The sequence below is a fragment of the Bos javanicus genome, chromosome 28 (assembly GCF_032452875.1).
Source record: "Bos javanicus breed banteng chromosome 28, ARS-OSU_banteng_1.0, whole genome shotgun sequence".
Lineage (NCBI taxonomy): Eukaryota > Metazoa > Chordata > Mammalia > Artiodactyla > Bovidae > Bos > Bos javanicus.
This window is the reverse complement of record NC_083895.1, coordinates 10297316-10323967: the sequence shown is the minus strand read 5'-3', so window position 1 is coordinate 10323967 and position 26652 is coordinate 10297316. Positions and strand designations below refer to the sequence as shown.

The 26652-nt window shown below is 50.0% G+C and overlaps 1 protein-coding gene across 1 annotated transcript in view; it reads right to left on the bottom strand.

Annotated features, from left to right (window-relative positions):
• Nucleotides 1–26422, bottom strand: part of GPR137B (G protein-coupled receptor 137B) — a 63883-nt gene extending 37461 nt beyond the window's left edge. The window contains 3 exon segments of the mRNA XM_061404916.1: nucleotides 555–604; nucleotides 25890–26284; nucleotides 26287–26422. Of these exon segments, the coding sequence (XP_061260900.1) occupies nucleotides 555–604; nucleotides 25890–26284; nucleotides 26287–26302 (461 nt within the window). The 5' untranslated portion in view covers nucleotides 26303–26422.
• Between the last annotated feature and the right edge of the window lie 230 nt (nucleotides 26423–26652).

The window sequence follows — 26652 nt, the reverse complement described above, 5'->3', positions numbered from 1 at the left end:
GCCTATGATTTCAGGCCTCCTCTGGTCCAGATTATGAGCCTCTTTTACTCAGCCCCACCCAGATCTCAGCTGCACCTGCACCCGGGCGGGGGGAGGGAGGGGGCCACCTGGCCACACAGGCATCTTCAGGGAGCCCCTCTTCCTTCTGCTGAGGCCCGTCCCATCCCAAGTGCCTCCAAAAGGTTTAAATGCCATGTGCACGGCTAACTTCCCTTTCTGCTCTCTGGAAGGAAACACACCAGACTCTCATTTCTTTTTTCATTTTTGGCAGTTCCACATGGCATGTTGGATCTTAGTCCCCCAACAGGGATTGAACCCGAGTCCCTTGCATTGGCAGCACCGAGCCTTAATCACCGGACCACCGGGGAAGTCCCTACTAGACTTTGTTTCTAATCAAGGCCAGTATGCTGCAAGGCCTGGTAGGTGGTGATCCAGTGAGCAGTGAACTTGACCCCTGACAAGCAGGCAGGTCACAGAGAAGTGATGTGTGAAAATCCTGGCTGGAAACGCGGTTACCTCCAGCCACAGAGAGAATTGCCTCAGCGGGTACTTACCGGTATTTGAGTAATTCTGGAGAATATTTTGACTTGGCTTTAAAAATCACCTGAAATGACAAAAAAGAAAAACAAAAAAATAAGGCAAGTTGGGGCTACAATATACTTGTACTGACAAACTAATATCATTGCTTGGAACTTCTCTTTCCCTTCATGCCCAGGTCACTGTCTCTAAAACTGAAATGTCTACTTTGTAATAAAGTTCGTGAAGCTAAACATTTTCTAGGTTGTGCCTAAATTGTTTTTAAAATTGTAATTTATTTTTATTGAAGGACAATTGCTCTACAATACTGTGTTGGTCTCTGCCAAACATCACCAACAATCGCCCATAGGTATACTTATGTCCCCCCAGCTTGAACCTCCCTCCCCCTGCCCTCCCCATCCCACCCCTCTAGGTTGTTACAGAGCCCAGATTTGAGTTCCCTGAGTCATACAGCATCTTGTCGCTCACATTGTGATGCATGTGGGATCCTAGTTCCCCTACCAGGGGAATCTGTACCCTCTGCAGTGGAAGCATGGAGTCTTAACCACTGGACCACCAGAGAAGTCCTCAGTCAGTCAGTTCAGTCACTCAGTCATGTCCAACTCTTTGTGACCCCATGGACTGCAGCACATTAGGCTTCCCTGTCCATCACCAATTCCTGGAGCTTGCTCAAACTCATGTCCATCAAGTCGGTGATGCCATCCAACCATCTCATCCTCTGTTGTCCCCTTCTCCTCCTGCCTTCAATCTTTCCCAGCATCAGGGTCTTTTCCAATGAGTCAGTTCTTCGCATCAGGTGGCCCAAGTATTGGAGTTTCAGCTTCAGCATCTGTCCCTCCAATGAATATTCAGGGCTGACTTCCTTTAGGATTGACTGGTTTGACCTCCTTGCTGTCCAAGGGACTCTCAAGAGTCTTCTCCAGCACCACAGTTCAAAAGCATCAATTCTTTGGTGCTCAGCTTTCTTTATAATCCAACTCTCACATCCATACATTACTACTGGAAAAACCACAGCTTTGACTAGACAGACCTTTGTCAGCAAAGTAATGTCTCTGCTTTTTAATATGCTGTCTAGGTTGGTCATAGCTTTTCTTCCAAGGAGCAAGCATTTTTTTAATTTCATGACTGCCATCACCATCTGCAGTGATTTTGGAGCCCCGCAAAATAAAGTCTGTCACTGTTTCCATTGTTTCCCCATCTATTTGCCATGAAGTGATGGGACTGAATGCCAAGGTCTTAGTTTTTTTAATCTTGTACTGTTAAGAAAGTTCTAGGCCCCACAACAGATTTCCCAACCTGAGGATGTGGCAAAGGGACTAAGATTCCCCAGGGAAGTCCTTAAGCTGTGCCTAAATTTTAATTTAAATTTTAAAAGCAAAAATATTTAAAAATGGTTAAATGGCTTTTTAAAAAAAGTATTACTGGTCTACCACTGCCTAGAACCATCTCTTATTTTAAGATTTGCATTTGAGCTCATACTTCCCCCAGAGATAAACAACTCACTCTCACATTTTATCAGGATTTTCACTGGTACCAAAAGAATGTGGTTTGAATATATGTGTCCATCAACTCAGGCCTTAAACTTGGCAGCCCACTGGACTATAGGAGTGTCAAACTCAATCGTTGTCTATGGATGAAACATTGTGGGAATTTCTCCAGATTTTCACTGCACAATTGTTAATGTGCTCCACCCAGGGGGCAGAAGCTGGCCTGGTAAAGCCCGTGCCAGGCGAGAGAGTAAAGGGAAGACAGAATGCAGGTGTCAGCCCAGGCTCCAGCCCCACCAGACACAAGGCTCTTCCCACGGTGTGTGCGAGGGAGCCTGAGGGGGTCACCAGTCGGGGTCCGGCTGGGGGTGAGGAGGGGCAGCAGTACACCTGCTCATATATTTGCTTTCCTGACCCCTGGTGTTTGCGGGGATGGGAGCAGAACAGAGAGAAGGAAAGGAAGGGCATGGGAAAGTGAGGGTATTCATTCAGAGATGCTCGTGCTGTGGACGGAGGGGACCAGATGGCCTGCTTCCAGGCACTCCCTCTCCACGGAGCTCCTAACACAGGCCCTGGTCCCCACCTTGCCTCGTGCTGGCCCTGAGGGCTGCCGTGACCCATTGGGAACTCACTGGCCCCGCCCTCTGGCCCCGCCTCCTGGCCCCGCCCCGCCTCACTAATCTGCTGGAACTATGTGCCTTCTGGATCCTCAGTCCCGATCCTCAGTCCGTGGGGCCCCGGTACTTCCCTAGAGAGTTGCTAAGTGCCTCCACTTCTAAACACCTGTCTAAAGGGGAGAAATTATGCCTGAGTGGTAAGGAGCGAAGGACAAGGATGGGGAGTGAGGGCATGGTCCTGGCAACAGGGGAGGAGGGGACAGGCAGCTCTAGGGTGCAGTGGTGGGGTGGTGGGGGCGGGGGGGGGGGGGCGGTCACAGGGCTTTGATACGGTCATCCTGTCTGAGGAGCAAGCAGTGAGAATCAGTTTGCTAGAGGGGTATGTGAACGTAATCTAGGGGAAGCCTTCAGTGGATCCAAATGCCTGGTAGTGTGTCTGGGGGTGCAGACAGATGTCACAAGGGGCAGCGAGCCTCCAGGTGACTCTAGGGGCCAACTCCCACAACCCATGTGCCAAAGAAGCAGCCAATCCCCTTGGAATCTTTTTAGAGATACTCTTCTGAGGACCATCAGTAGTAATTCTCCAACTTATAGGAACTGCCCAGGAAACTTGCTAAAGATGCACATCCTGGCGCCCCACCTTCAGAGATGCCAAGCCAGTGGGCCTGGACTGGGGCCCAGTGCCCACCTCGAGGAATTCAGATTTGCCTAGCCCAAGGACTCTGTGTGTGCGTTCATTCGCTCAGTCGTGTCCTACTCTTTGCGACCCCATGGACTATAGCCTACCAGGGTCCTCTGACCACGGAATTTTCCAGGTAAGAATACTGGAGTGGGTTGCCATTTCCTTCTCCAGGAGATCTTCCCAACCCAGGGATGGAAACCGAGTCTCCTGCCTGCATTGGCAGGTAGATTCTTTACCACAGTGCCCAAGGACTACCTCTTAGGAACTATTAAAGAGATTAAATTGCCTGACCTAATATTCTTTTCTTACTTTTAAAGGTAGCCAAACATCAAAAAGGTTTTTTGTGTTTTTTAATTGGTGAACCACCTATGGTTTATTGCTTAGAATGCCCTCTCCCCATCTGGCCAGCAGAAATCCTATGCATCTTTATTTTTTTGCTGCACGATATGTGGGATCTTAGCTCCCCAACCAGAGATTGAACCCGAGCCCCCTGCAGTGGAAGCACAGAGTCTTAACCACTGGCCCACCAGGTAAGTCCTTGACCCAATATTCTTAAACAGCTTTGCAATCATTCATTTCAAACACACTGAAATAGGTGATCACAGTAATTAGGTGACAGCAAGAGTCCAGGTAGGGGTGCCAAGCACAGAGATCGGGAGACGCTCCGAGTCCATGGGCAGGACCCCCTCCCCAAGTCTTAAACTTACACTAATGCGCCACCAATCAAGAACTCTAATCCGCAGAATCCACATCTGGGGGAGAAGGGACTGCGGATATTCCTATAGACCTTCCAATAAGCAAATCCACACCTCACTTTTTGAAACACATTTCAGATTGTCACAGGAGAGCATTCCAGACTTACAGAAGAATCATTTTGTTTCTGACATGAGTTCTGTCTCTGTCCTAGATCCTTTTTGGAAGGAGGTAGGAAGTAGGAGTTCACATCGTAAATAAAGTGCCTGGTGATAACACAAAAAGATGACGTGAGTACACCGCCCTTACGTCAAACAGGCCCCTAGCTCAGCTTTCTCTGCTCCCATGGGATTTTAGGCAAGTCACATCACCTCTGGTATTTCTCTTCAGTCCATAAAGAGAAATGTTATAAAAACAACCTCTCTTAGGAATAAGGCATAGATTAGTCAGTGACTCCAAAGTTCTGTTACAAAATAAAATCCTGACCTGTGCAACCCATAACAGTGTTCTCAGAAAAATGCTACTAGTACTTGTTCATAGTACATAGTACTTGAGGATCTTGCTTTTAAATACAAGATAATTCTTCACAGATATCAGAGTGAGGATGTGAAACTACAACATTTTTAAACCACTTTAAAAATTGAAGTATATCTAATTTACAAATTTCCTGTTAGTTTCAGGTGTACGGCAAAGTGATTCAGTTATACACACACACATGTCACTGTTGAGGTTTGTCATAGCTTTTCTTCCAAGGAGCAAGCATCTTTTAATTTCATGGCTGCAGTCACCATACACACACACACACACATATATATATATTCTTTTTCAGATTCTTTTCCATTACAGGTATTCCAAGATTGTGAACACAGTTCCCTGTGCTATACAGTAGGTCCTTATTGTTTACCTATTTTATACATAGCAGTTGTATCTGTTAATCCCTGTTAATGCCTAATTTATCCCCATCTCCTCAGTAACCATACATTTGCTTTCTATGCCTGTGAGTCTATTCTGTTTTGTAAATAAGTGAAATTGTGTCATTTTTTTTTTTTAGATTCCACACATAATTGATGTCATATGATATTGAAAGTACAGTATTTTTTTAGTGTTTGAACTTACCAAGGAAACACACAAATAATATTTTAACACTTTGGGGGGCTTACTCGGTGGCAGGTAACTCAGTTGACTCTCATACCAGGGCCATCGCTGGGCTCCTGAAAACCACCCACAGGTCTATGCTATGGACTCAGCTCTGTGCAAAGTGCTGTCATAGATCAAAGAAAAATTTGACCCCTTCTGCCTTCAACAGGGTTATGGTCCTACTGGCAAGGCAAGACCTGGACAGGGCGAAGGACAAGAGGAGATGTCCACAGAAAGGCTGTGGGCTCGGGTGGTCAGAGCACAGGAGGCTGATCTGCAGGTCAGAGGCTCAGCCTTGGGGTGGGCGTATCGGCTCATTCTGCTCATCTCACAGAGACGGCTCCTGGTGCCACCAGGATGGCACAAGAGCACATGTGTGGATCAGTCAATTCACGGCTCATCGGGTGCCCAGCTCACTGCCACCACTTGGCCAGAACTGGGTCTTGGGGGCAAAAGCAGCTAAGTCCTCCCAACTGAAAGCATAGCCCACCTGCACACCATCCTCCTCTATAAACAAAACAAAAGCCATTTGTCTACTTCCCACAGCTGGATGGGGCATGAACTAAAAGAGAGTCAGGCATGGGAGGACAGCCTGGACCCCCCAAAGGCTCCTTCCTGGAACACGGTAAAGGTCAGGGTTCCCAGCCATGACCATCAGATATCTGGGCCAGGACTCGAACTTTATAAACCACCACATGCTTTGCCCCCACAGTTTTCCTTTTAAGAAATGACTCTGAGGCTGGGCTTCTCAAGGTGCACCCACAGAACTGGGAAATCACAAGGGTGACTAAGCAAACAGGTCATATTAGGAAACAAATTTAGAACCTGCTAGGCCACCCAGCTTTTCCCTGCAGGAATCCCCAGAGCCTTTAAAAGGCTTTGCTCTACATTGTAAATCTTCAAGGGAAATGCACAGTATGCAGCAGTTTTCCAAAGGTATCTGGCCACTGAAGGTGTTCCTAATGGGTGTTCCAGGAAACAGAGTTTGGGAAACACTGCCTTTAAGGCACTAAACATGGGTGGAATGTTCACCGCAGCCTTCATCATCATCATCACTATCGCCACAACAAACAGGAAACAATGGTAACTAAATCACACTCAGCCTTCAACCGCATGAACACAGGCACCAATCAATCAAGGCACCTAGCCCAAGGGGCCCCCCAGGCCAAGCATTCTACCCCACAAGGGACCCAGAGCCCCACCTTGTAAAAAGATGGGGGAACCCCACAAAACGCATACCCTCTTAAAATCCACATCCCTGGCTAAAGGAGGAAAGTCATTACCAGGTAAGGACACAATCTGATACACAATATTAATAAACTGTTTGACCCTCTTGAAGCTAAAAGCAAGGGTGACAGATAATGACCTCAAAAGAAAAGCCTCCACCATGATTTGTAAAAGCTCTGTCCACTCTTTGTAATTTGTGGCAATTACTGTCGACCCCGGAACAACAAAGGAATTAGGAACACCCACCGTCCACACTGGTGGCTCAGAGGTTAAAGCGTCTGCCTGGAATGAGGGAGACTCGGGTTCAATCCCTGGATCAGGAAGATCCCCTGGAGAAGGAAATGGCAACCCACTCCAGTACTCTTGCCTGGAGAATCCCATGGAGGGAGGATCCCGGTAAGCTACAATCCATGGGGTCGCAAAGAGTCAGACACGACTGAGCGACTTCACTTCACTTCACCATCCACACAGGTGAAAATCTGAGTAGAATTCATCATGGGCCCTCAGTGTAAAGACAGCTTCTATATATCTATGGATTCAATGGTGTAGTTCTGTAGTACCTACTGCAGACAAAAATCCACATTGAAGTGGACCCGTGCTGTTTAAGAAGCAAATGTTTATGTCTTGGGACTTGCCTGGTGGTCCTGTGATTAAGACTGTGCATTTCCATTGCAAGGGGCATGGGTTTGATCCCTGATCAGGGAACTAAGATCTCTCAGGCTGTGCAGCACAGCTAAAAAATTAATTATTAAAAACTTTAATTAAAAAATGTTTATGTCTTGAATTCAACTGGGCCTTTTCAAGCTGTACTTAAAAATTTAAAAACTCTGTCCTGTCCTTCAAGTTAACCCTTAACCTAAGTTCCCTTAAAGCTGTATTTAAATTCCTGGCATTTCAAACTCACATAGTATATATTTAACTTTTGCCCTCACTAAATAAAGTACATAAATGTCTGGACCAAGTTTTTTTTTTTTTTTTAATCCAAACTCTCCTACTTATCCCTCCCCCTTTCCTGTCTATGCTCCAGAGAACTTCATTAAAGATTGATTAGTGCCCAGAAGTAGAGCTAACCCTCCTGGGCTGACTCCAGCTCTCTTATCAGGCTGTCCATCTCTTAGAGTCTGTGCTGGCTCCTGCTGACCTCAGCAAGAGCTGGCTAGGAAGGGGACAGGGTTCCTGAGGGAGGGGGCAGACAAGGATGAACTATTCCTCCATATTTTATAGCTACTGCTACTGACAAGGTGAGCTCAGGCTCCTCCCTGTAAAACCAGACCCACCAAATGGGAGGGTAGGATGACAGGGACCATCAGAAGGGCTGGGGACAAGGGAGACCAGATAAAAATTCCAATTCTCCCCACACTCAGATTGGTGGTATTTGTGGTAGATCAACTGACACTGAGCACCAAATCTGAGATTAACAATTAAGAAAAGATGGAAAGACTGGTCCCTGACCTCAACAAACTCACAACCAGAGACAGACATGGTGTGAGGAGGTATGAGGAGATGTGAGAAGATGTGAGGAAGTGTGAGGTGATGTGAGGAAACCTGAGGAAACGTGAGGAGGTGAGAGGAGACATGAGAAGCTGTAAGGAGATTTAAGGAGTGAGAGGAGACATGAAGAGGTGTAAGGAGACCTGAAGAGGTATAAGGAGGTGTGAGGACATGGGAAGCGGTAGGAGGAGATGTGTGGAGGTGAAAGGTGTGAGGTGGTGCAAGGTGCTGTGAGGAGACATGAAGAGGTGTGAGGAGATGTGTGGAGGAGTGGGGTATGAGGTGGTGTGAGGAGACATGAGGAGGTGTGAGGAGATGTGAAGAGATGTGAGGAGACGTGAAGAGGTATATGGAGATATATGGAGGCGTGGGGTGTGAGGTGATGTGAGGTGCTGTGAGGAGACATGAGGAGGTGTGAGGAGATATGAAGAGATACGTGGAGGTGTGGGGTGTGAGATGATGTGAGGTGGTGTGAGAGACATGAAGAGGTGTGTGGAGGTGTGGGGTATGAGGTGGTGTGAGGAGACATGAGGAGGTGTGAGGAGATGTGAAGAGATGTGAGGAGACGTGAAGAGGTATATGGAGATATATGGAGGCGTGGGGTGTGAGGTGATGTGAGGTGCTGTGAGGAGACATGAGGAGGTGTGAGGAGATATGAAGAGATACGTGGAGGTGTGGGGTGTGAGATGATGTGAGGTGGTGTGAGAGACATGAAGAGGTGTGTGGAGGTGTGGGGTATGACGTGGTATGAGGTAGTGTGAGGAAACATGAGGAGGTGTGAGGAGATGTGAAGAGGTAGATGGAGATATATGGAGTTGTGGGGTGTGAGATGATGTGAGGTGGTGTGAGAGACATTAAGAGGTGTGAGGAGATGTGTGGAGGTGTGGGGTGTGACGTGGTGTGAAGAGACATGAGGCGGTGTGAGGAGACGTGAAGAGGTATATGGAGATATATGGAGGTGTGGGGTGTGAGATGATGTGAGGTGGTATGAGGAGACATGAGGAGGTGTAAGGAGACAGGAGGAGGTATGAGGAGATGTGTGGAAATGTGGGATGTGAGATTATGTGAGGTGGTATGAGGAGATGTGAGGTGGTGTGAGGAGACATGAGGAGGTGTGAGGAGATGTGTGGAAATGTGGGGTGTGAGATGATGTGAGGTAGTGTGAGGAGACATGAAGAGGTATGAGGAGATGTGAGGTGGTGTGAGGAGACATGAAGAGGTATAATGAGGAGATGTGTGGAAGTGTGAGGTGGTGTGAGGAGACATGAGGAGATGTGTGGAGGTGTGAGGTGATATGAGGTGGTGTGAGGAGACATGAGGAGATGTGAGGAGGTGTGAAATATGAGGAAGTGAGATTATGGGGAGATGAGGCTGTCTGAGGGGAACCTGGACTCCCTGGGAAAGGTCAGGGGGGCAGCAGGCTAGGCTGGGATGCAAGTCCAGGTGAGGAAGGAGGCAGCAACCTGAAGTCAGTTAAGGCAGGTGCATATCCCTGGTAAGAGATCACAGAAGCTTTTCAGTAGAATTGACACAATCACAAATCGGAGCTGTGCTTCAAGGTCAGGGGTGGGGGTGCGAGGGGACCAGAGTCAAAAGGCCGGCTAGCGGTTCAGAGAGAAGTTTGTGAAAACAGAGGTGGGTGTTTATGTGGAAATCGAAGACAAAATGTAGTCTAGGGGATGCCTGGGTCTGGGGGCTTGGGGAGATATGGGGTGACTGCTAAGGGTTCCAGGATTTCTTCTGAGGGTGACAAAAAATGTTCCGAACTTTTATGAAACAAAACAGACTCAAAGACATAGAGAACAGACTTGTGGTTGCCAAGGGGGAGGGGGTGGGAGGGATGGACTGGGAGTTTGGGGTTAGCAGGTACAGACTATTACATTTAGAATGGATAAACGAGGTTCTACTGCACAGACAGGGAGCTACATTCAACATCCTGGAATAAACCATAATGGAAATGAATGCAAAAGAGTGTGTGTGTGTATGTAAATGAGTGTGTGTGTATGTATAACTGAGTCACTTTGTTGTACAGCAGAAATCAACACAACTTTGTAAATCAACAATACTTCAACTTTTTAAAAATGTTCTGAAACCGATGGTGGTGATGGCTGTACAAATCTGTGAACATTGAACTTTAAATGGGGAACTGTATAGTGAATTTGTCTCAATCAACATAAAGTAGCAGAAAGGCAGGAAAGGAGCAGGCGGGGGAGGGGTGGGGGAACAGCACGTGGGTGGGCAAATGGGGAGAAGGAAACCCAGGTGCAGGACCATCAGGGTGCTGGGTGCAGCCCAGAAGAGGGACCGGATAACTACAGAGAGCTGGGCCTGGCTCTGGCAGATGGGAACGCGCCTGGAGGAGGAAGTGGGGAACGCTGGACGGAAGGAGGCAGGAAGAAGTGGGAGTGGGGAGTCTATTCTAGAGCGCCAGCCACTCTTTAAAAATGTCTTTGTGAAATGAAAGAGAGATTATTCAAGGGCACTAGGAACAGGTTTAAGATCAGCAGCATGGGCCCCGGGATTACAGAGCAGAGGGAGGGAGAGGCGGGAGGCTGGGATGCAGAAGACAGAGAGGAGCTGAGCAGCAGTTTCCATGGAAACTCCCATCCTGTCGTGGGAATAATGCATCTTCCTCTCACAGATGCCTGTTGGTCTCAGTATCATCTCCATGGCCTTTAAAAGTCCTACCTAGAACAGATGCCCATGACAGGAAAGTCAAGTGACATTCTGAAGATTTAATTCAGGTTTGGGGAAGCAGAAATATCACCCCCAAGTTGGCTTGAAGGAGGCTGGGGAGGTGGGGGAGAGCTCACCTCTGTTCCCAGCCCACCCCCAACTCTCCTCACTCCCCCACCAGCCCCTCACCCAGATGCAGGCTCTGTGCCCTCTTGGCAACCTCAGGCCCTTCCCATCACCTCTCAGATGACGCAGGACAGCCCAGAGAGCTGCAGCCTATGACGTACTCTCTTGACAGAAGCACAAAGGTTCCAGAAGCAGCCGCTGCCCTGGGCCTCCCTCCCCTCATAAATTACAGCCCCTGTCCGCCTCACTGATTCTATTCCCAGCCTTTGAAGTCCTGCCTGCCTGCCTTTTCCTCCTACCAACCCCAGCTGGCCTTTGCTGCTCCACAGTGATTTCTCCTCCGGTCATACTGGCTGTTTTCTGGCAGGAAGGTCTGCAGCTCTTTCCTGTGGGGATGCCAGCGTCCCTTGTGCATTATGCGAAACTAAACAAAAGTAACCTCTTCTGTCCCCAGAGGCAGCGGCCGTGACGGCTCAATGAAACACTATGCCTCCAGACCTGTACTTGATTCACAATTTCTCTAGGTGGCCATTTTGCTTTACAAATTCCAGCCCCCGCTCCCCTCCCCAAGGCATGACCCATGTCAACAGAGTTTCCATTGCGGTACCACCACTTCCTGAAGCAAACAGGTAGGTGGACACTTTGCAACCTTCCCACCCCTGAACAGGCTCCAGACCGCAGGCCCAGGCTGGACACTTGGTCCTGCATCTGCGATCCTGCCGGCGGGGGGGGGGGGGGGGGGCGGTGGTGGGGCGAAGGCCCCTGGAGACTCTCAGAGCAACTGAGAGGGTCTGCAACTCTGTGTGCACCAAACAGACCCATGTCTAAACCAATCTCTGCCACCCCCATACTATTTTTAAGTGTATGTATGAAAATTCATTTGAAAATGGTACACATTTATGGTAGGTTTAAACCTTACCATAAACCATGTCACCTACACAAAGAAATAATCTAACCAAAACTCTTGAACCCACCATGAAGTTCAGTTCTTTTGACACTGCTCTGCTTGCTCCAGGGCCTTTTCTCTTTTTTTTTTTTAAGATTTTATTTTGAAGTAGACCATTTTTTAAGTCTTTATTGACTTTGTTACAATATGGCTTCTGTTTTATGTTTTTTGGGATTTTTGGCCACAGGCATGTGGGATCTTGGGTCCCCAACCAGGGATTGAACCCACACCCCCTACATTGGAAGGTGAAGTCTTAACCACTGGTTTTCCAGAGAAGTCCTGAATTTTATCTCTAATTGAAAAAACACCATTGAAGCCCCCAGCATCTTTCTCCTTGGTTCTGATCCCTCAGAACAGAGAGAATGTCCACCTCACTCTGGTATTCTGAGAGCCAGAAGGCTTCTACTTTTAAGAGGATAAATAATACGTAGTCCGGTCTTGTATGGCATCTCAGTTTGAATCAATGCTTTCCATCCCCTTCTGCAACTTGTCTGTTCACCTGTCATGAGGAGTTTGCAATGTATCGATGCTGAAACACGTGGCTCTCGTTCACGTGTTCTCACTAAGGGCAGTATCCCACTGTCTGTAGGTCACAGATGTGTGTCCATTCCAGCAGAGAGACATTTAAGGATTGTTAAGAGTGTGGGAATTTCCTGGTAACTCCAGTGGTTAGGACTCAGCTCAGAGACAGGGCCCAGGTTTGATCCCTGGTCAGGGAACTAAGATCCTGTAACCCATGCAGGATATATTTAGATATACATAAAACTTAAAAGGGGCTTCCCTCGTGGCTCAGATGGTAAAGAATCCACCTTCGAAGAGGGAGACCCAGGTTCGAGCCTGGGGTCAGGAAGATACCCTGGAGAAGGAAATGGCAGCCCACTCCAATATCCTTGCCTGGAAAATTCCATGGACAGAACGGCTTGACAGACTATAGTCCACAGGGTCACCATGACAAAGAGTCAGATATGACTGAGTGACTAAGCACACACACACACACACCAAAAAAAAAAAAAACTTTAAAGAAGTGTGGACTCTGGAGCTGGTTTCCCTGGGCTTGAATCCTGACTCTACCAGTGATCAGCTGTGTGACTTTAGAAAAGTTACCTAACCTCTCTGTGCTTCAAGAACCTCATCTGTAAAATGAAACTAATAATCGTGCCCATCTCATAGGTTTCTCTGAGGACGAGGTGAATTCACACAGAGCGCTCACCTATCAGACACCTTCTCAGTGTTTACGTGTGTGGCCTCTGCTGATCTGATTATTATTAGTCCCGGCATTTGCTCTCAAACCACGACTCTAAGCGCACAACTACCAAACTGTGATCATAAATGCTCTCTTGACCATAAAAGGCACTTTCATACTCAAAAAGGCTAGGAACCACTGACACATTCACCATGTGTGCTCGTGATCCCTCTGCGCTGCCCACTTCCTGATATATTGGGGAAATTATGCAAAGCCTGAGGCCCCAGGCTCCCTGGCTGACAGTCATTAGTCTGTGTTTCCACATGCTGAGCATCCTCATTCACCAGAGCAGGGTGGCTCGACCTGCATTTTGTTCATTTCTGGAGTCTGCTAAATCCAAATGCAGATGTCTCCCTTTCTGTAGCAATCCCTTAAGAAGAGCAAGACGGGTCCAGCATTTCAGGTCTCCTCTCTGAGACCGCAAGGGCAGGGGTGACGTCTCTACGTCAGCGGACACTGGCCATGTGTTTAAAGCCACAGGATATATGAAACAGACAACCACCAAAGACCTATGACATAGCACGGGGAACTCTACTCAGTACTCTGTAATAACCTAAATGGGAAAAGAATTTGAAAAAGAATAGATCTATGTAAAATGGAATCAGTTTGCTCTACACTTGAAACACATTTTTTTAATTAATTAATTTTAATTGGAGAATAATTACTTTGCAATAATGTGACGGTTTTTGCCATACATCAACATGAACCAGCCACAGGTACACATGTGCCCCCTCCCCATTTCTGAATCCACTCCCACCTTCCTCCCTACCCTATCCCTCTGGGTTTTTCCAGAGCACAGGTTTTGAGCGCTTCATGCATTGAACTTGCACTGGTCATCTATTTTACATATAGTAATGTACATGTTTCAATGCTATTCTCTCAAATCATCCCACCCTCGCCTTCTCCCACTGAGTCCAAAAGTCTGTTCTTTATGTCTGTGTCTCCTTTGCTGCTCTTCATGTTGGATCATCGGTACCATCTTTCTAAATTCTATATATGTATGTTAATATACAGTATTTGTCTTTCTTTTTCTGACTTACTTCACTCTGTATAATGGCATCAGGTTCATCCACCTCATTAGAACTGACTCAAATGCATTCCTTTTTATAGCTAAGTAATATTCCATTGCATATATGTACCACAACTTCCTTATCCATTCATCTGCCAATGGATATCTAGGTTGCTTCCATGTCTTAGCTATTGTAAATAGTGTTACAATGAACATTGGGGTACATGTGTCTCTTTCAATTCTAATTTCCTCGGGGTGTATGCCCAGCGTTGGGATTGCTGGGTCACATGGCCGTTCTAGTCCCAGTTTTTTAAGGAATCTCCACTCTGTTCTTCATAGTGGCTGTCCCAGTTTGCATTCCTACCAATAGCTAAAACAACATTGTAAATCAATAAAATTTTTTTTTTAATTTTAAAACCATGGAACCCCATGATAGAAAAAGGAGTATGGCTGTCCACATCATGTCATTCTGGGCACAGGAGCCAAGGCATGCTCTGTGTCCCCACCTGGCTGGGTGTGACAGGCCCCTAGGGAGGTGACTGGCTCCCAAGGTCAGGTCTTCACCCTGTCACCTCCTGCCTTTGAACTTGGCAAGTGCAGGGTTCAAGGAGCGAGTCCTGCTCACTGCCCAGTCTCACACTGACCCTTGGGACACAGAGCCCCCCTTAGGTGATCTGCTTTCATAAGCGAGGGGCTTCTCAGGTGACTCAGTGGTAAAAACTCACCTGCCAATGCAGGAGACAGGGGTTTGATCTCTGGGTTAGGAAGATCTCCTGGAGGAGGAAATGGCAACCCACTCCAGTATTCTTCCTGAAGAATCCTGTGGACAGAGGAGCCTGGAGGGCTACAGTCCATGGGGTCACAGACAGTCGGACATGACTGAGAATGTATGTTTCACATGTGATCTTGGGATCAACAATGGCGCTGCCTCTTCTCTGAGCTTCAGTAAAGCCCAGAACTCCCTGGAAGCATCCTCAGCCTTCACCCACCCTCCTGAGAGCTTTCCCGCCAGTCCTGTCCTGCGCAGCTGAGCCAGCAGCTGACAGCCCTCCATAGGTTCATGCATATTTGCATCCCACCCCCACAGTCAGCCTGGGAGCCCCAAGCAGGCAGGAGCCCAGCCTCATACCTACCCCCGACTCCTCTCAGGGCCCCCTCATAAATGAAGGGACGAGGTCTCAGTGGAGAAGGGTGTCTCCACCTGCCCCCTCCCTTCCTGAAAGCGCCTCTCCTCCTCTAGTTCCCAGTGGTTCAGCCAAGCTCCTCTCTCCTCCAGCCCTGCCCCAGCGGCTCACCAGAGCCTCCCTGTCCCCATCAACTGAACTGCGGCTCCATCTACCCGTGCAACACCCTCCAGGCTGCCCTGCAAGCTCTTGGCTCCACAGTGGCCAAGTCAGGCCCTCAGGCACCACCCATGAGGGCTGGTGACCATCTTAAGGCCTTGGAGGGTACACTCGTCCAAACACGCTCAGAGTCACCTAACACAGCACCAAACCTGCCTTCAGTTGCCCTGCTTTTTCCAGTGGCCTCTCTCGCCACACAAACATCTGCGTCCAGGTGTGGGGCTGGCCAGACTGCCGTGAACTTGCCATTTTTGTTGTTGGCTGCACTCGGCTTACTGCATCTTAGTTCCCCAAGGACTGAACCTGGACTCTTGGCAGTGAAAGCGCTGAGTCCTAACCGCTGGACTTTCAGGAATTCCCTGAACCTGCTTTTCTTCTCGTCCCTGATAAACTCTCTTTACCCTTCCGGGCCTCAGTCATTCTCGTAAGATAAGAGGGTCAGAACTAGAGTTCCTCACAGTGACTTCTGCTTTTCAAACTGTGACGCAAAATTCTCAAGAGGGCAGCCCCACAGGGACTGGCAGTCTTGCTTCAATTGGGGATGGGCCCACACTGTTGCAAAGGAGGGAAGGGATGTGGGGCCAGCCACCCCTAGGGCTTCCCCGGGTCCCCTCACTGGTGCGGGTGGAGACGGAACAAGGCCCATGAGCCTTCCTGGCATACATCTCCCTCCTGGGGCTCATGAATGGGAAGGGCTGTGGCCACGCAAGGTACCATCATGGTTATGTGTTTCTGAATTGCTCCTGCCATCATCCCAGTTCACAGTTTACCAGCCAGGGCCCTGCCTGTAATTGTTCTACATGTGCTTAAATAAGATGACATTGCATGGCGGGATACATTTCTCCACCCGGGAAGCCTAGATGGGTTACCAGCCAGCCAGACCCCAAGGCTCTAGGAAGATGGTTTTGGTGTGGCTACAGCAGCATCATGCTGTCTCAGCACTGGACCCTGATCCTCGAAGCAAATGATGTATAACTACAAAATAGGTTAACAGCGAAGAAGCCTCAGGTTTATTTTTTTCCTGCAGAAAATAACTTTCTGCCTCGGAAGGAAGGAGAATTCTGAGAATTCTCTTGTCCTTGCTGGGAGCAGGGTGGTATTTATTTTGAACTTTGCATCCCCTGGAAATTCACAAGTTGAAATCCTAACCCCCAGGGTGATGGTGTTAGAAGGTCAGGGCTCTGAGCTGTGCTCTTATCAAAAGGAACTCAAGGAGCCCTCTCTTGGCTCTCTACCACGTGAGGACACGATGAGAGGTCAGCCGTCCGCAGGCAGGGAGAGGCCCTTGCTAGAACCTGACCCTGCTACACCCCGTCCTTAGATGACTATCAAAAAGTCTACAAACAATAAATGCTGGAGAGAGGGTGGAGAAAAGGGAATGCCCCTACACTGCTGGTGGGAATGTAAATTGGTGCAGTCTCTACGGTAAACAGTATGGAGGTTCCTTAAAAAACTAAGAACAGAGCTATCATATGACCCGGCAATCCCACTCCTGGGCATATATCTGGAAAAAAAAAAAAAAAAGAATTCAAAAAGATACACGCACCCCATCATCAAGACATGGAAGTAACCTAAATGTCCACAGACAAATGAATGGATAAAGAAGATGTGGTATGTATACACAATGGAGTACTACTCAATCATAAAAAAGAATGGAAAATGCCATTTACAGCAACATAGATGGAGCTAGAGAATTATCATACTGAGTCAGACAGGGAGACAAATATCTGACATCACTTGTATGTGGAATCTAAATAAAAAAGAGATACAAAAGAACTTATTTACAAAATGGAAACAGACTCACTGATTTAGAAAACAAACGTATGGTTACCAAAGGGGAAAGGCTGGGAGGAGAGAGATAAATTAGAGGAGTTTGGGCTTAACATATACATACCACTATATATAAAACAGATAACTAACAAGGGCCTACTGTATAGCACAGGGAATGCTATTCAATATTCTGTAATAACTTAAATGGGAAAAGAACTTGAAAAATGAATAGATACACATATATGTATAACTGAAACACTTTGCTGTAGACCTGAAACTGACATGACATTGTAAATCAGCTATCCTCAAATATGAAATAAAAATTTAAAAAGAAAGCAATGGATTGATTATAAAAAAAAAGAAAGAAAGAAAAAGAAAAGAAATATCTGGTGTTGAAGCTGCCCCAGTCTGCAGTGTTCCGTTGTAGGAGCCAACAGACTTAGACAGGGTCAGAGGATGCTCCAGTATCCTGCCCAGAGAACTGCCAGTGGGACCCCCTCCAAGAGAAGGAATGTGGTGACAGAAATTGCTCATGGGAGCAGACACAGGTCTGCAGCTAGGCTGCCCCCAACTCACTGCGGGATACCAGACAGAGACACATTCGACAGCGACCAGGGCAGAGGGGGACAAACTCACATCCCATCAGAGGCAATGTAGGGGAACTTCTCTGGTGGTCCAGTGGTTAAGACTCTGTGCTTCCAATGCAGGGCGGTGTGGGTTCAAATCCTGGTTGGGGAACTAAGATCCCACATGCCGTGTGGCATGGCCAAAAAATTTGAAAATAAAAATTAAAAAAAGAAGCAAGGATGGGAACTGAGAACATCCCAACCCAAGTAGGGACGACTCAAGAGGAAGCAACGAGTGCCACCAACCCTGCGAAGAGCAGTGTGTTGTGGGAGGGGGACACCACTCACAGGGGCCCCAAGGGTCGGGGCCAGCCCTCCCGCCTCTGCATCCCTGGTGGTGGCCTGGATCCCAGGAAGCCGCCGTGAACAAAGGAGGGTAAAAGGATGTGACTTACACTAACAGTAGCAAGGGGCTTCCCCAGTGCCAGTGCCGGAAATCCCACAGGTTTGATCCCCAGGTTGGGAAGATCCCATGGAGAAGGACATGGCAACCCACTCCAGTATTCCTGTCTGGGAAACCCCATGGAGAGAGGAGCCTGGCAGGCTACAGTCCATGGGGTTGCAGAAGAGTCAGACACGACTTAGCAACTAAACAATGACAACAAGTAGCAAAGCCACCTGTTCTTTGTCAAGTGTGTGTCCTGCAGGCAGAATTACAGAGATGATGGAGTGAATTAAGGCCCCAACCTTCCATCGGAAACATCTTACTTATGGTGTCACCACCATAAGGACTGTCACTAAGTCACAGGGGCCGCTGGCACCACAGAGACAGAACTTACGTGGTCTGTTCTCCCCACTCAAGGTCAAGTTCCCTGAAGGCAGGAACTACATGTGACCATTACCCAGTCTGCACAGCCTGCAGGGAATAACAGGCCTCAGAAGAATGTGTCAAGTGTCCCTCCAAGGATCAGCACATAAATGAACTGTGGAAGATGCTTACGGTGGCATACCATCCAGCCTTAAAAAAGAAGGAGCTATGACACGGATGAACCCTGGAGACATCATGCTAAGTGAGAGAAGCCAGACACAAAAGGCCACTTAGTGTATGACCCTCTGATATGAAGTATCCAGAACAGGGGGCCTCCCAGGTAGCACTAGTGGTAAAGAACCTGCCTGCCAATGCAGGAGACATAAGAGATTCGGGTTTGACCCCTGATTCAGGAAGATCCCCTGGTGGAGGGCATGGCAACCCACTCCAGTATTCTTCCCCGGAGACTTCCATGGACGGAGGAGCCTGGTAGACTACAGTCCACAGGGTCACAAAGAGTCGAACACAACTGAAGCGACTTAGCATGCACGCAGGCATGTACATCCAGAGCAGACGGGTGTTTGCCAGGGGCTGGGGTGAGCGGGGAAAGTGGACTGACTGCTGAATGAGCATGGAGGATGTTTCTGGAGTGACGAAAATGTTCTGGAACTGATCAGCAGTGACCATTGCATAAAAATGTCAATGCACTAAAGGCCACACTAAGTCGTACATATTAAAATGGTTAATTTTACAGCATGTGAATGTCACCCCAATTTTAAGAACATACTTGTCGAGTGAATGAAATGAATCTCCAAATTCATGTCCGCAGACTGTGTGACTCAGGATTGGGGTTCAGGGGCCAGCCAGGCTCCCGTTCAGCCCACGTGCCTCCACTCCTGGTCACACACCACCCACGGACCGTCACATCACCTGACGGGCAGTGCGACCTCTGGCATCTCTTAGGTCTGGGTAGCCGGGGGAGGGTATATGAGGCAGGGCGCAGGCCAGGGAGCTGATTTCAGCCCATGTAGACATTTACCCTGTGTTTTACACACTATGTAGCCTCGCTGGTGGGTGTGTCATTAAAAGGCGGGGAGCGGAGGACATCATAAGACGTCCAGCCCAAGGCCCCTCACCTGTGTTTCCCCAGGCTCTGCAGGCGGGGAGAGGACCCCGTGGGTGGCATGCAGCTCTGTTTGTTTCTGTCTTCCCCTACAGTCTGTGGCCCCTGGGGGCACAAATCCAGCTGTCTCTGACCCCGGACACCTGCGCACAGGTGACTGATGTGTTCGCTGAGTAAATTACACTCTGTAACCTGGAGACAAGAAGCCACGGCATGGTATGGCTTGTTTCCAAAGTGCCCGAAGGACCTGCCCCCGAAACAGCAAGGTGACACACACTGGACTTGTCCAAAGTTTGTCCCATGAACTGAGCCCAGCCTGCAATCTGTTATCCTATGGCCTACGAGCTTAGAACAGCTTTTTTTAAAAAATCTTTTTAAAGAGATGTCTTAAAAAAAAAAAAAATTACGCAACAGAGATCATGTGTAGCTACAAGGCCTAAAATATTGACATGGATACCATCACGACTTCCTTTCCTGTGCTTTCCACACCCAAGTTTAAGGAAACGAGACACTAAAACCACGGGGTCATCTGTCCTCAGAGGTTAACAGACTCTAAGCTTCAGCCATGGGATAAATCAAAAGTAAAATATTTACAAGCCTCCGTAGACCTCCAGGGGCGCATACGTGCCAGGGATGGTCAGCACTGTGTGCTGACCCCATCCGTCTGGAGAAAATCGACCCGTCAGACCCACAACCAAGAGGCTTCTCTCCTCTCCCTGGAGCTGCAAGGCAATCAGAAATCGGGGGACGACAGCAGATTTTGGATCACATACGATGTTGTTCTCAAAAACCTAAGACAGGGATGTCATTCGGACGAGGGGCTGTCAATGTCATCGATGCTGCTCTCCGATCGTCCCGCCCCTCGGTGCTTCACCCCGCGCCCCCGAGCTGATGGCTCTGGGGACCGGAAAATGGGGCCCAGCACAGCCCTCTGGTGGGGAGGGCACTGCCGCTGGACATGCCAGCACAACCCACCTGAGCAACCAAGAGCCTTAGCACAGTGCTCTCTTTCTGCCTCCCTGCTAGTTCCTGCTTGTCTGACTGCGGGAGAGTCAGGAAAGCAGAAGGATGCAGCAAAACCCTACAGGCTTTAGAGTGTGGGGACCCAAACTCAGGCTCTCAGTCCCGTCCGCCTGTGTGTGTGTTTAGTCTCTCAGGCATGTCCGACTCTCTGCGACCCTTTGGATCAGAGCCCGCCAGGCTCCTCAGTCCCTGAGATTTTTCAGGCAAGAATACTGGAGAGGGTTACTATTTCCTTCTCCAAGGGATCTTCCTGACCCAGGGATCGAACCTGCCTCTCCTGTGTCTCCTGCACTGCAGGCAGATTCTTTACCCACTGAGCCACTGGGAAAGCCCCTCAGATACGCTGAGAGGAGGCTATCTTTTCCCACAAGGGCCGAGGGCGTGAAATTTTGTTCCCCTGATGCTGCTGCCCTACTACACAGAAGCAGCCAAGAGTCAGGGAAGAGACAACGAAGAGCAAGGGCTTCGAGGAAAGATCTGAGGAGACTGGGCTGTAAAATTAGAAAGCTGCTTTTAGGGCGTGGGGGATTTTTAGCAGTAAAATTAGGAGTTGACTTCCTGGGGGCTGCTGGTGGTAAATGGTAGACTGAACGCTAGTAAGGAACCTGTGAACCTGTGCGTGTGTGCATGGACACACTACAGGTGTGTACACACACATACCACACACACAGCTCTGGCAGCTGCGAGCCCACTCGGCGACCACAAGGAGCCGGTGCACAGGTCAGGAGGCCACACGTGGTGCAGACGTGAGGATTCCCCGCCCCTGTGTGACTGTGTGGCCCCAGTTCTGAAATAAAATCCCTGGGGACCAACAAACTCTTGCCCTGTGTGTTCCTAAGCTTCTTACTCCTTCATAATCACCAAGAGGCCTAGAAGCTTCCCTCTTCACAACTCCTAGATGAGGGCCTGGCACACAACAGATTCAGTAAACGTTCGTGATGAAATGGACTGCCAAGAACCACAGCGAGATCCACTCATGCCTGAGGTCACCACCTCCTCCTCCCTTTTCCCGATGCAGGTGAAGACAGGGTCCCCGGATTAGATTTTCAGATGCCTCCTTGTTTCCTGTCAGCAGAGATAAGGACCAGGATGCATTTCAAGGGGCCAGGGGAGGCGGGGGGTTGTTGTGTGCAGCTAGCACTCTTCCTGGCTCTGCGTGCCTAGCTAGGGACCCTGGACAAGTCACCAGGATCCTCGAGGCCTCGGTTGGCTGTGTGCAGAATGAAGGTGGAGCTTCTGGACCACCCAGGCCCATCAGCTCTTGGGGTCAGGAGCCGCAGCCGTGAGGAACCAGCGACTTCCAACCTCTTCCCAAGGCGAGGCCCAGTGCCACTGCCATTCGACAAACATGAAGGTTGCAGGTTGGAGGGAAAAGTCATTTCAGTGACACAGTGGGTAATGAAGGGCCGAGCCAGTGCTGGGGCCTGACCTTCAGGACTGCGGTTTGGCCAGAGTCTGGGCTCTGGCTATTAAAAGATGCAGACAGAGCATCTCAACTGAGGGAGAGGAGGGGATGAGGGATGCAGTGTCAACGGCACCTCCTTTAACCTGCTCCAACCCGGAGGGAGAGTAATAGGAGCACCCTTGTCCTACAGCAGGTCAGTAACCCAGCTCTGCCCAGAGAGCCCAAGGAGGGCTGGCTCCTTAGGCTCCGTCCCCTGAGTCACAGGTCTTTGCAAGCTCACCACGACTCCCTGGCCACCATGAGTCCCAAGCTCTCACTGTGAACTCTAACCCCCACCATGACCCCTAGGATCCCACCATGAGATGCAACACCCATCATGACAACTAGGCCTACACCATGAGTTCCAACCCCCACCTTGACCCCCAGACTCCCACCATGAGATCTAACACCATCATGACCCCCAGACCCCCACCATTAGCTCCAAAATCCACCATGACCCCCAGACCCTAACCATTAGCTCCAACACCCAACCTGACCCCCAGATCCCCCACCGTGAGCTCCAACATCCAACATGACCCCCAGACCCCCACTATGAATTCCAACCCCCACCGTTACCCCCAGACCCCCACCATGAGATCCAACCCCCACCATGACTCCCTGGCCCCCAGCAAGAGCCTCAGGCGCCCACAGGAAAGCCCCTGCATCCTCCCACCCACACTCTTAAGGCATAGTAGGTGCTGGCTCCTACGTCACTGTCTGTTAATCAAACCACCTCCTTCCCATGGGAGGGTTCACTTCTTTTCCTTCCTCAAACCAGCCTGTAATGGTAGGAGTCTGCCTCAGGGCTTAAGATGAGGCTGCACCAGGGGGAAGCTGAGCCCGCCACACTCATTCACACCCAGGAACCCCAGGAGTCTGAGGTCCAGGCCCAAAATTCTAGGGGGGGACAGCTGGGGGACATACCCACCCAGGTGTGACTGAGCTGCCAGGACCCTCTGACCCAGTTCTGCAGACAGACCTGCCTCACAGGGGACTTCACTGGCCCAGAAGCTGGCAGCCCTGGCCCTGGTGCCTCTACCATACAGCCTGGTGGGCGGAGGGCTTACCACACCTCATGCACAGAGACCCCTGTGCACCTCAGGTCTCAGGGTCCTGCCTCCTCTAAGACACCTTTAAAAAGCAAATGAGCACTGAGCTAGAAGAACAGATTCTGGAGTATATGTCTCCACTCCAACCTCGGCCCTGCAAACTCCTAGAGCAGCAGGAGCTGAGCAGGAGTCTGCTGGACCCAGCAGGGCCTGGAGCTGGAAACAACTCAGTGCCTGGGGCTTCAAGGAGAGCCCAGACACTCGGAGCCAGACATATACACACAGAGCCTGCTAACGACTGAACCAGTCGCACCAGGAGCTGGAGAGAGGAATCTCCTGCAGTCTTCAAAACTGAAATATACTCTCCCTTAAATCCCTTGACTTATTACTCACCTGTGTTGGATGTATACTTGGCATCTCCTCAATTGGATGCCAAGCTCCCAGAGGACACGATATGACATTCAGAGGAGGGTATGCTTTCCCACTGTAAGAGGTTTCAAATACTGTACCATGAAGGACAAGCCTGGCACTCTGATGTCACAGACATGGGTGTGATTCCTGGCTCTAGGGCTCACTGGCTGTGTGACCCTGAGGGAGTCATATATAACCTCCCTGGCCTTCCTCTGAAAAACGGGGACACCATCCATCCTTCCTTCAGAGGGTAGTTGGGAAGAATAAATAAGACCTCTCAGAACCGTGCCTAGCATACAGCACAGGGTTCTTCATTGTTAGCCACTACCCACCAGCCTCCAAAATCTGATTTACATGCTCTAAGAGGGGGCTTAAGCCGCAGTAATCCTTAATGCTCCCCCAGCCATTCCAGTGGTTGAAGAACCTGGCCTAACAGAAGGCACATGAGAGGGGTGGGGGGAGAGGGATGTTGGAGCTGGGAGTCAAAGGGCGACCCCTTTAAAACACCCTGGAAGTATCAGACTATTTGCAGGAAGCCAGGGAACAGCTCATCTGCCAGGGTGTCTGTGATGCCAGCAGTTAGTACCACCTCCTCCTGCCAGCCACCCTGGAGATATAAAGAAAACAAGACCTGGGAGTCATCAAGAAGCCAGGGTGGTGGCTTGTGGCCTCTCGGCTTGCGAGGCTGTCGGCCTGGTCACTCTTTCCCTCACTCAGCATTTACTCGCCAACCAGCAGATGGTGCAGAAAATGTGTGGCTCTGCGCCTAATCCAGCTGAGGGCAAATTTTGCATGTGACTACCAGACAGCCATGGCCGTGCTCTAAGTTGTCCTTTTTCCTTCTCAAAAAGGGACCTGACCACAACATGCCATCAGACCATTGTCACAGTTCTTGAAGGAACATCAACATACCTGACTTCTGAATCTTACTGGAATCACCCACTTTGGATCCAATAAAAAAAAAAAAAAAGCAGTCAGAGTGTCTGCACTGTAGCTGACTGCCTGAACTGGTTTTTGGATTTAAAAGCTGTATTTGGACAGATGACATACACGACTCGTGGACTGGAAAATATGCTAATACACTGGACGGAGGAGACTGCTTTATCTATAGATACCTTTTGATAAAATTACAATTGCTACTTATGCTAGCTTTTAGCCAAAAGTGTTTCCTCCAAATTGTTGATCAGAGGCTCCCTTTACACCAAAGTAATTCTTATTCTACCTTTTCTTCCTTTTTTTTTTTTTTTCCAACAACAGCATTTTTTTTTCTTTTTAAGATTTTTTTGGATGTGGGCCACTTTTAAAGTTTTTACTGAATTTGTTACAATACTGCTTCTGTTTTATGTTTTGGATTTTTGGCTGCAAGGCATGTGGAATCTTAGCTCCCCAACTAGGGATTGAACTTGCACCCCCTGCATTGGAAGGTGAAGTCCCAACAGCATTTTCTTTTAATAAATAAGGACACTATTAAAAGGAATGTAATGCTTGCTGGCACAAAGCGTCTAGCCAAGCGACAGTTCTTAAACTCCCCTTACAGATCATCGTTGGCCTTCCCCCTGGACAGGGTCCTAGTGAAAATGGACATTTTAGTGCTTGGAAAGCTAATGGGAAGCAGAGATGCTGCTGCTGATGACAGTATTGTGCTATTACACGTTTATACAATACTTTACACGCTCTTTGCAAGACACTTTCCAATTACTGTACTTAAGTCAAGCGTCACAGCAGCCAAGTCAATTCGCACGTTCTCCCATTAGCTTATTAACAATCTGCTCATAAATCGACTCCGCAGTGCCTGTAAAAGGGCGCCAGGAAACGTATGGCTTTTTCTCGGGGCCTCTCAGATGAGCTCAGGGAAACCCTGAGCTCTCGAGGCATCAGCTCGGGAGCTAGGTGCAACCGCGACGGCTGTGTAGCAATCCTGTGGAATGAGTGAGCAGGCTGCCCTTCAGCAGGGCTCCCATACTGGAGGCTCCAAACATTTCATCCAAACCAGGGCCGTCCCACTCTGTCCTCAAAAAAGCCAGCGTCTGGCCCCAATCTGGAGGCCAAGGTGGCAGCGATTTTTCCAGGCTGGTGGTCAGATGCTTTGGGACGAGGGGACAGAGGGGAAACTGGAGTGCCAGTCTCCTTGGTGGGCACATCTCCCATCAGTACCGAGTCTGATGTGTGCACGGAGATGCTGCCGCGCCCTGCGCGCTGAGTGATGCCGACTTGCGGGCAGAGGATGACGGGCGGCCGCCAGCCCTCACTCTCCTTTCCCTTCCCCTTCTCCTCCTTCGGGAATGAGACGGCGTTACCTGGGACAAAGGCCTGCAGTAGGACAGGGCTCGGACCACCCCAGAATCAATGCTTTCCACACACCCCGCACACACACACTTAGCCCCAAGGCTCTGTGACCCGCTCCCGCGGCTGCCATCGCCCCCGCCAGGTGAGCACCCTCCAGGTGTCTCCCGCCGGCGGGGGCGGCCTCCCGCGACTCACCTGCGTGAAATACAAGTTCATCAGCGTAAGGGTGAAGAACTGGAGGCACACGGGGAAGCAGTAGAGCAGCCAGAAGACGAAGGGGCTGAGCGCGTTGGCCGCCACGAAGTCTTTGAAGTAGAAGGAGAAGAGGACGGTCCGCAGGGAGGCCCAGAAGAGGCAGAGGAAGAGGAAGACGCTCTGGTAGCTGAGCCGCTTGTGGCGATAGCGCAGCACCAGCCAGAGCTGCACGTAGATGAACACGAAGAGCAGCGAGTAGAACACGGTGTAGACGATAGTGAGGCCGAGCTTCACGTAGGGGGGCACGGCCGGGGTCAGTGTGGGCGGCAGCGAGTCGTTGCGGAGGGGGTCCCACGGCTGGGCCTCCATCGGGCCAGGGGCGCTGCGGCGCGGCCCGGACGCTCCGGCTTCATCTGGGCTCGCGGCCGCCGCCACCCCCGCGGGGGTCTCCGCGCATCGCGCTCCACCCGGAGCCGGGCGACTGGAGGAAAGAAAACAAGCCGCACTTCCTCCCCCGGCACCACATGATTCACTGGGGCGGCCTTTGTCTGCGATTGGCAGCGCCGCGCCCGCCGCCCCCGCGCGCCCGCCAGCCCCGCGCGCCCCGGCTCTGCCCTGCGCGCCCCCCCACCCCGAACACCGCCCCCAGCGCCGCGCCCCCCGGCCCGCCCCCTGCCCGGCCGCCAGGCCCCGGAGCCCCGCCCCCTGCCCCGCGCGCTCCGCACCCCTCCTGCTCGGCCCCGCCCCCCGCCCCGCGCGCCCC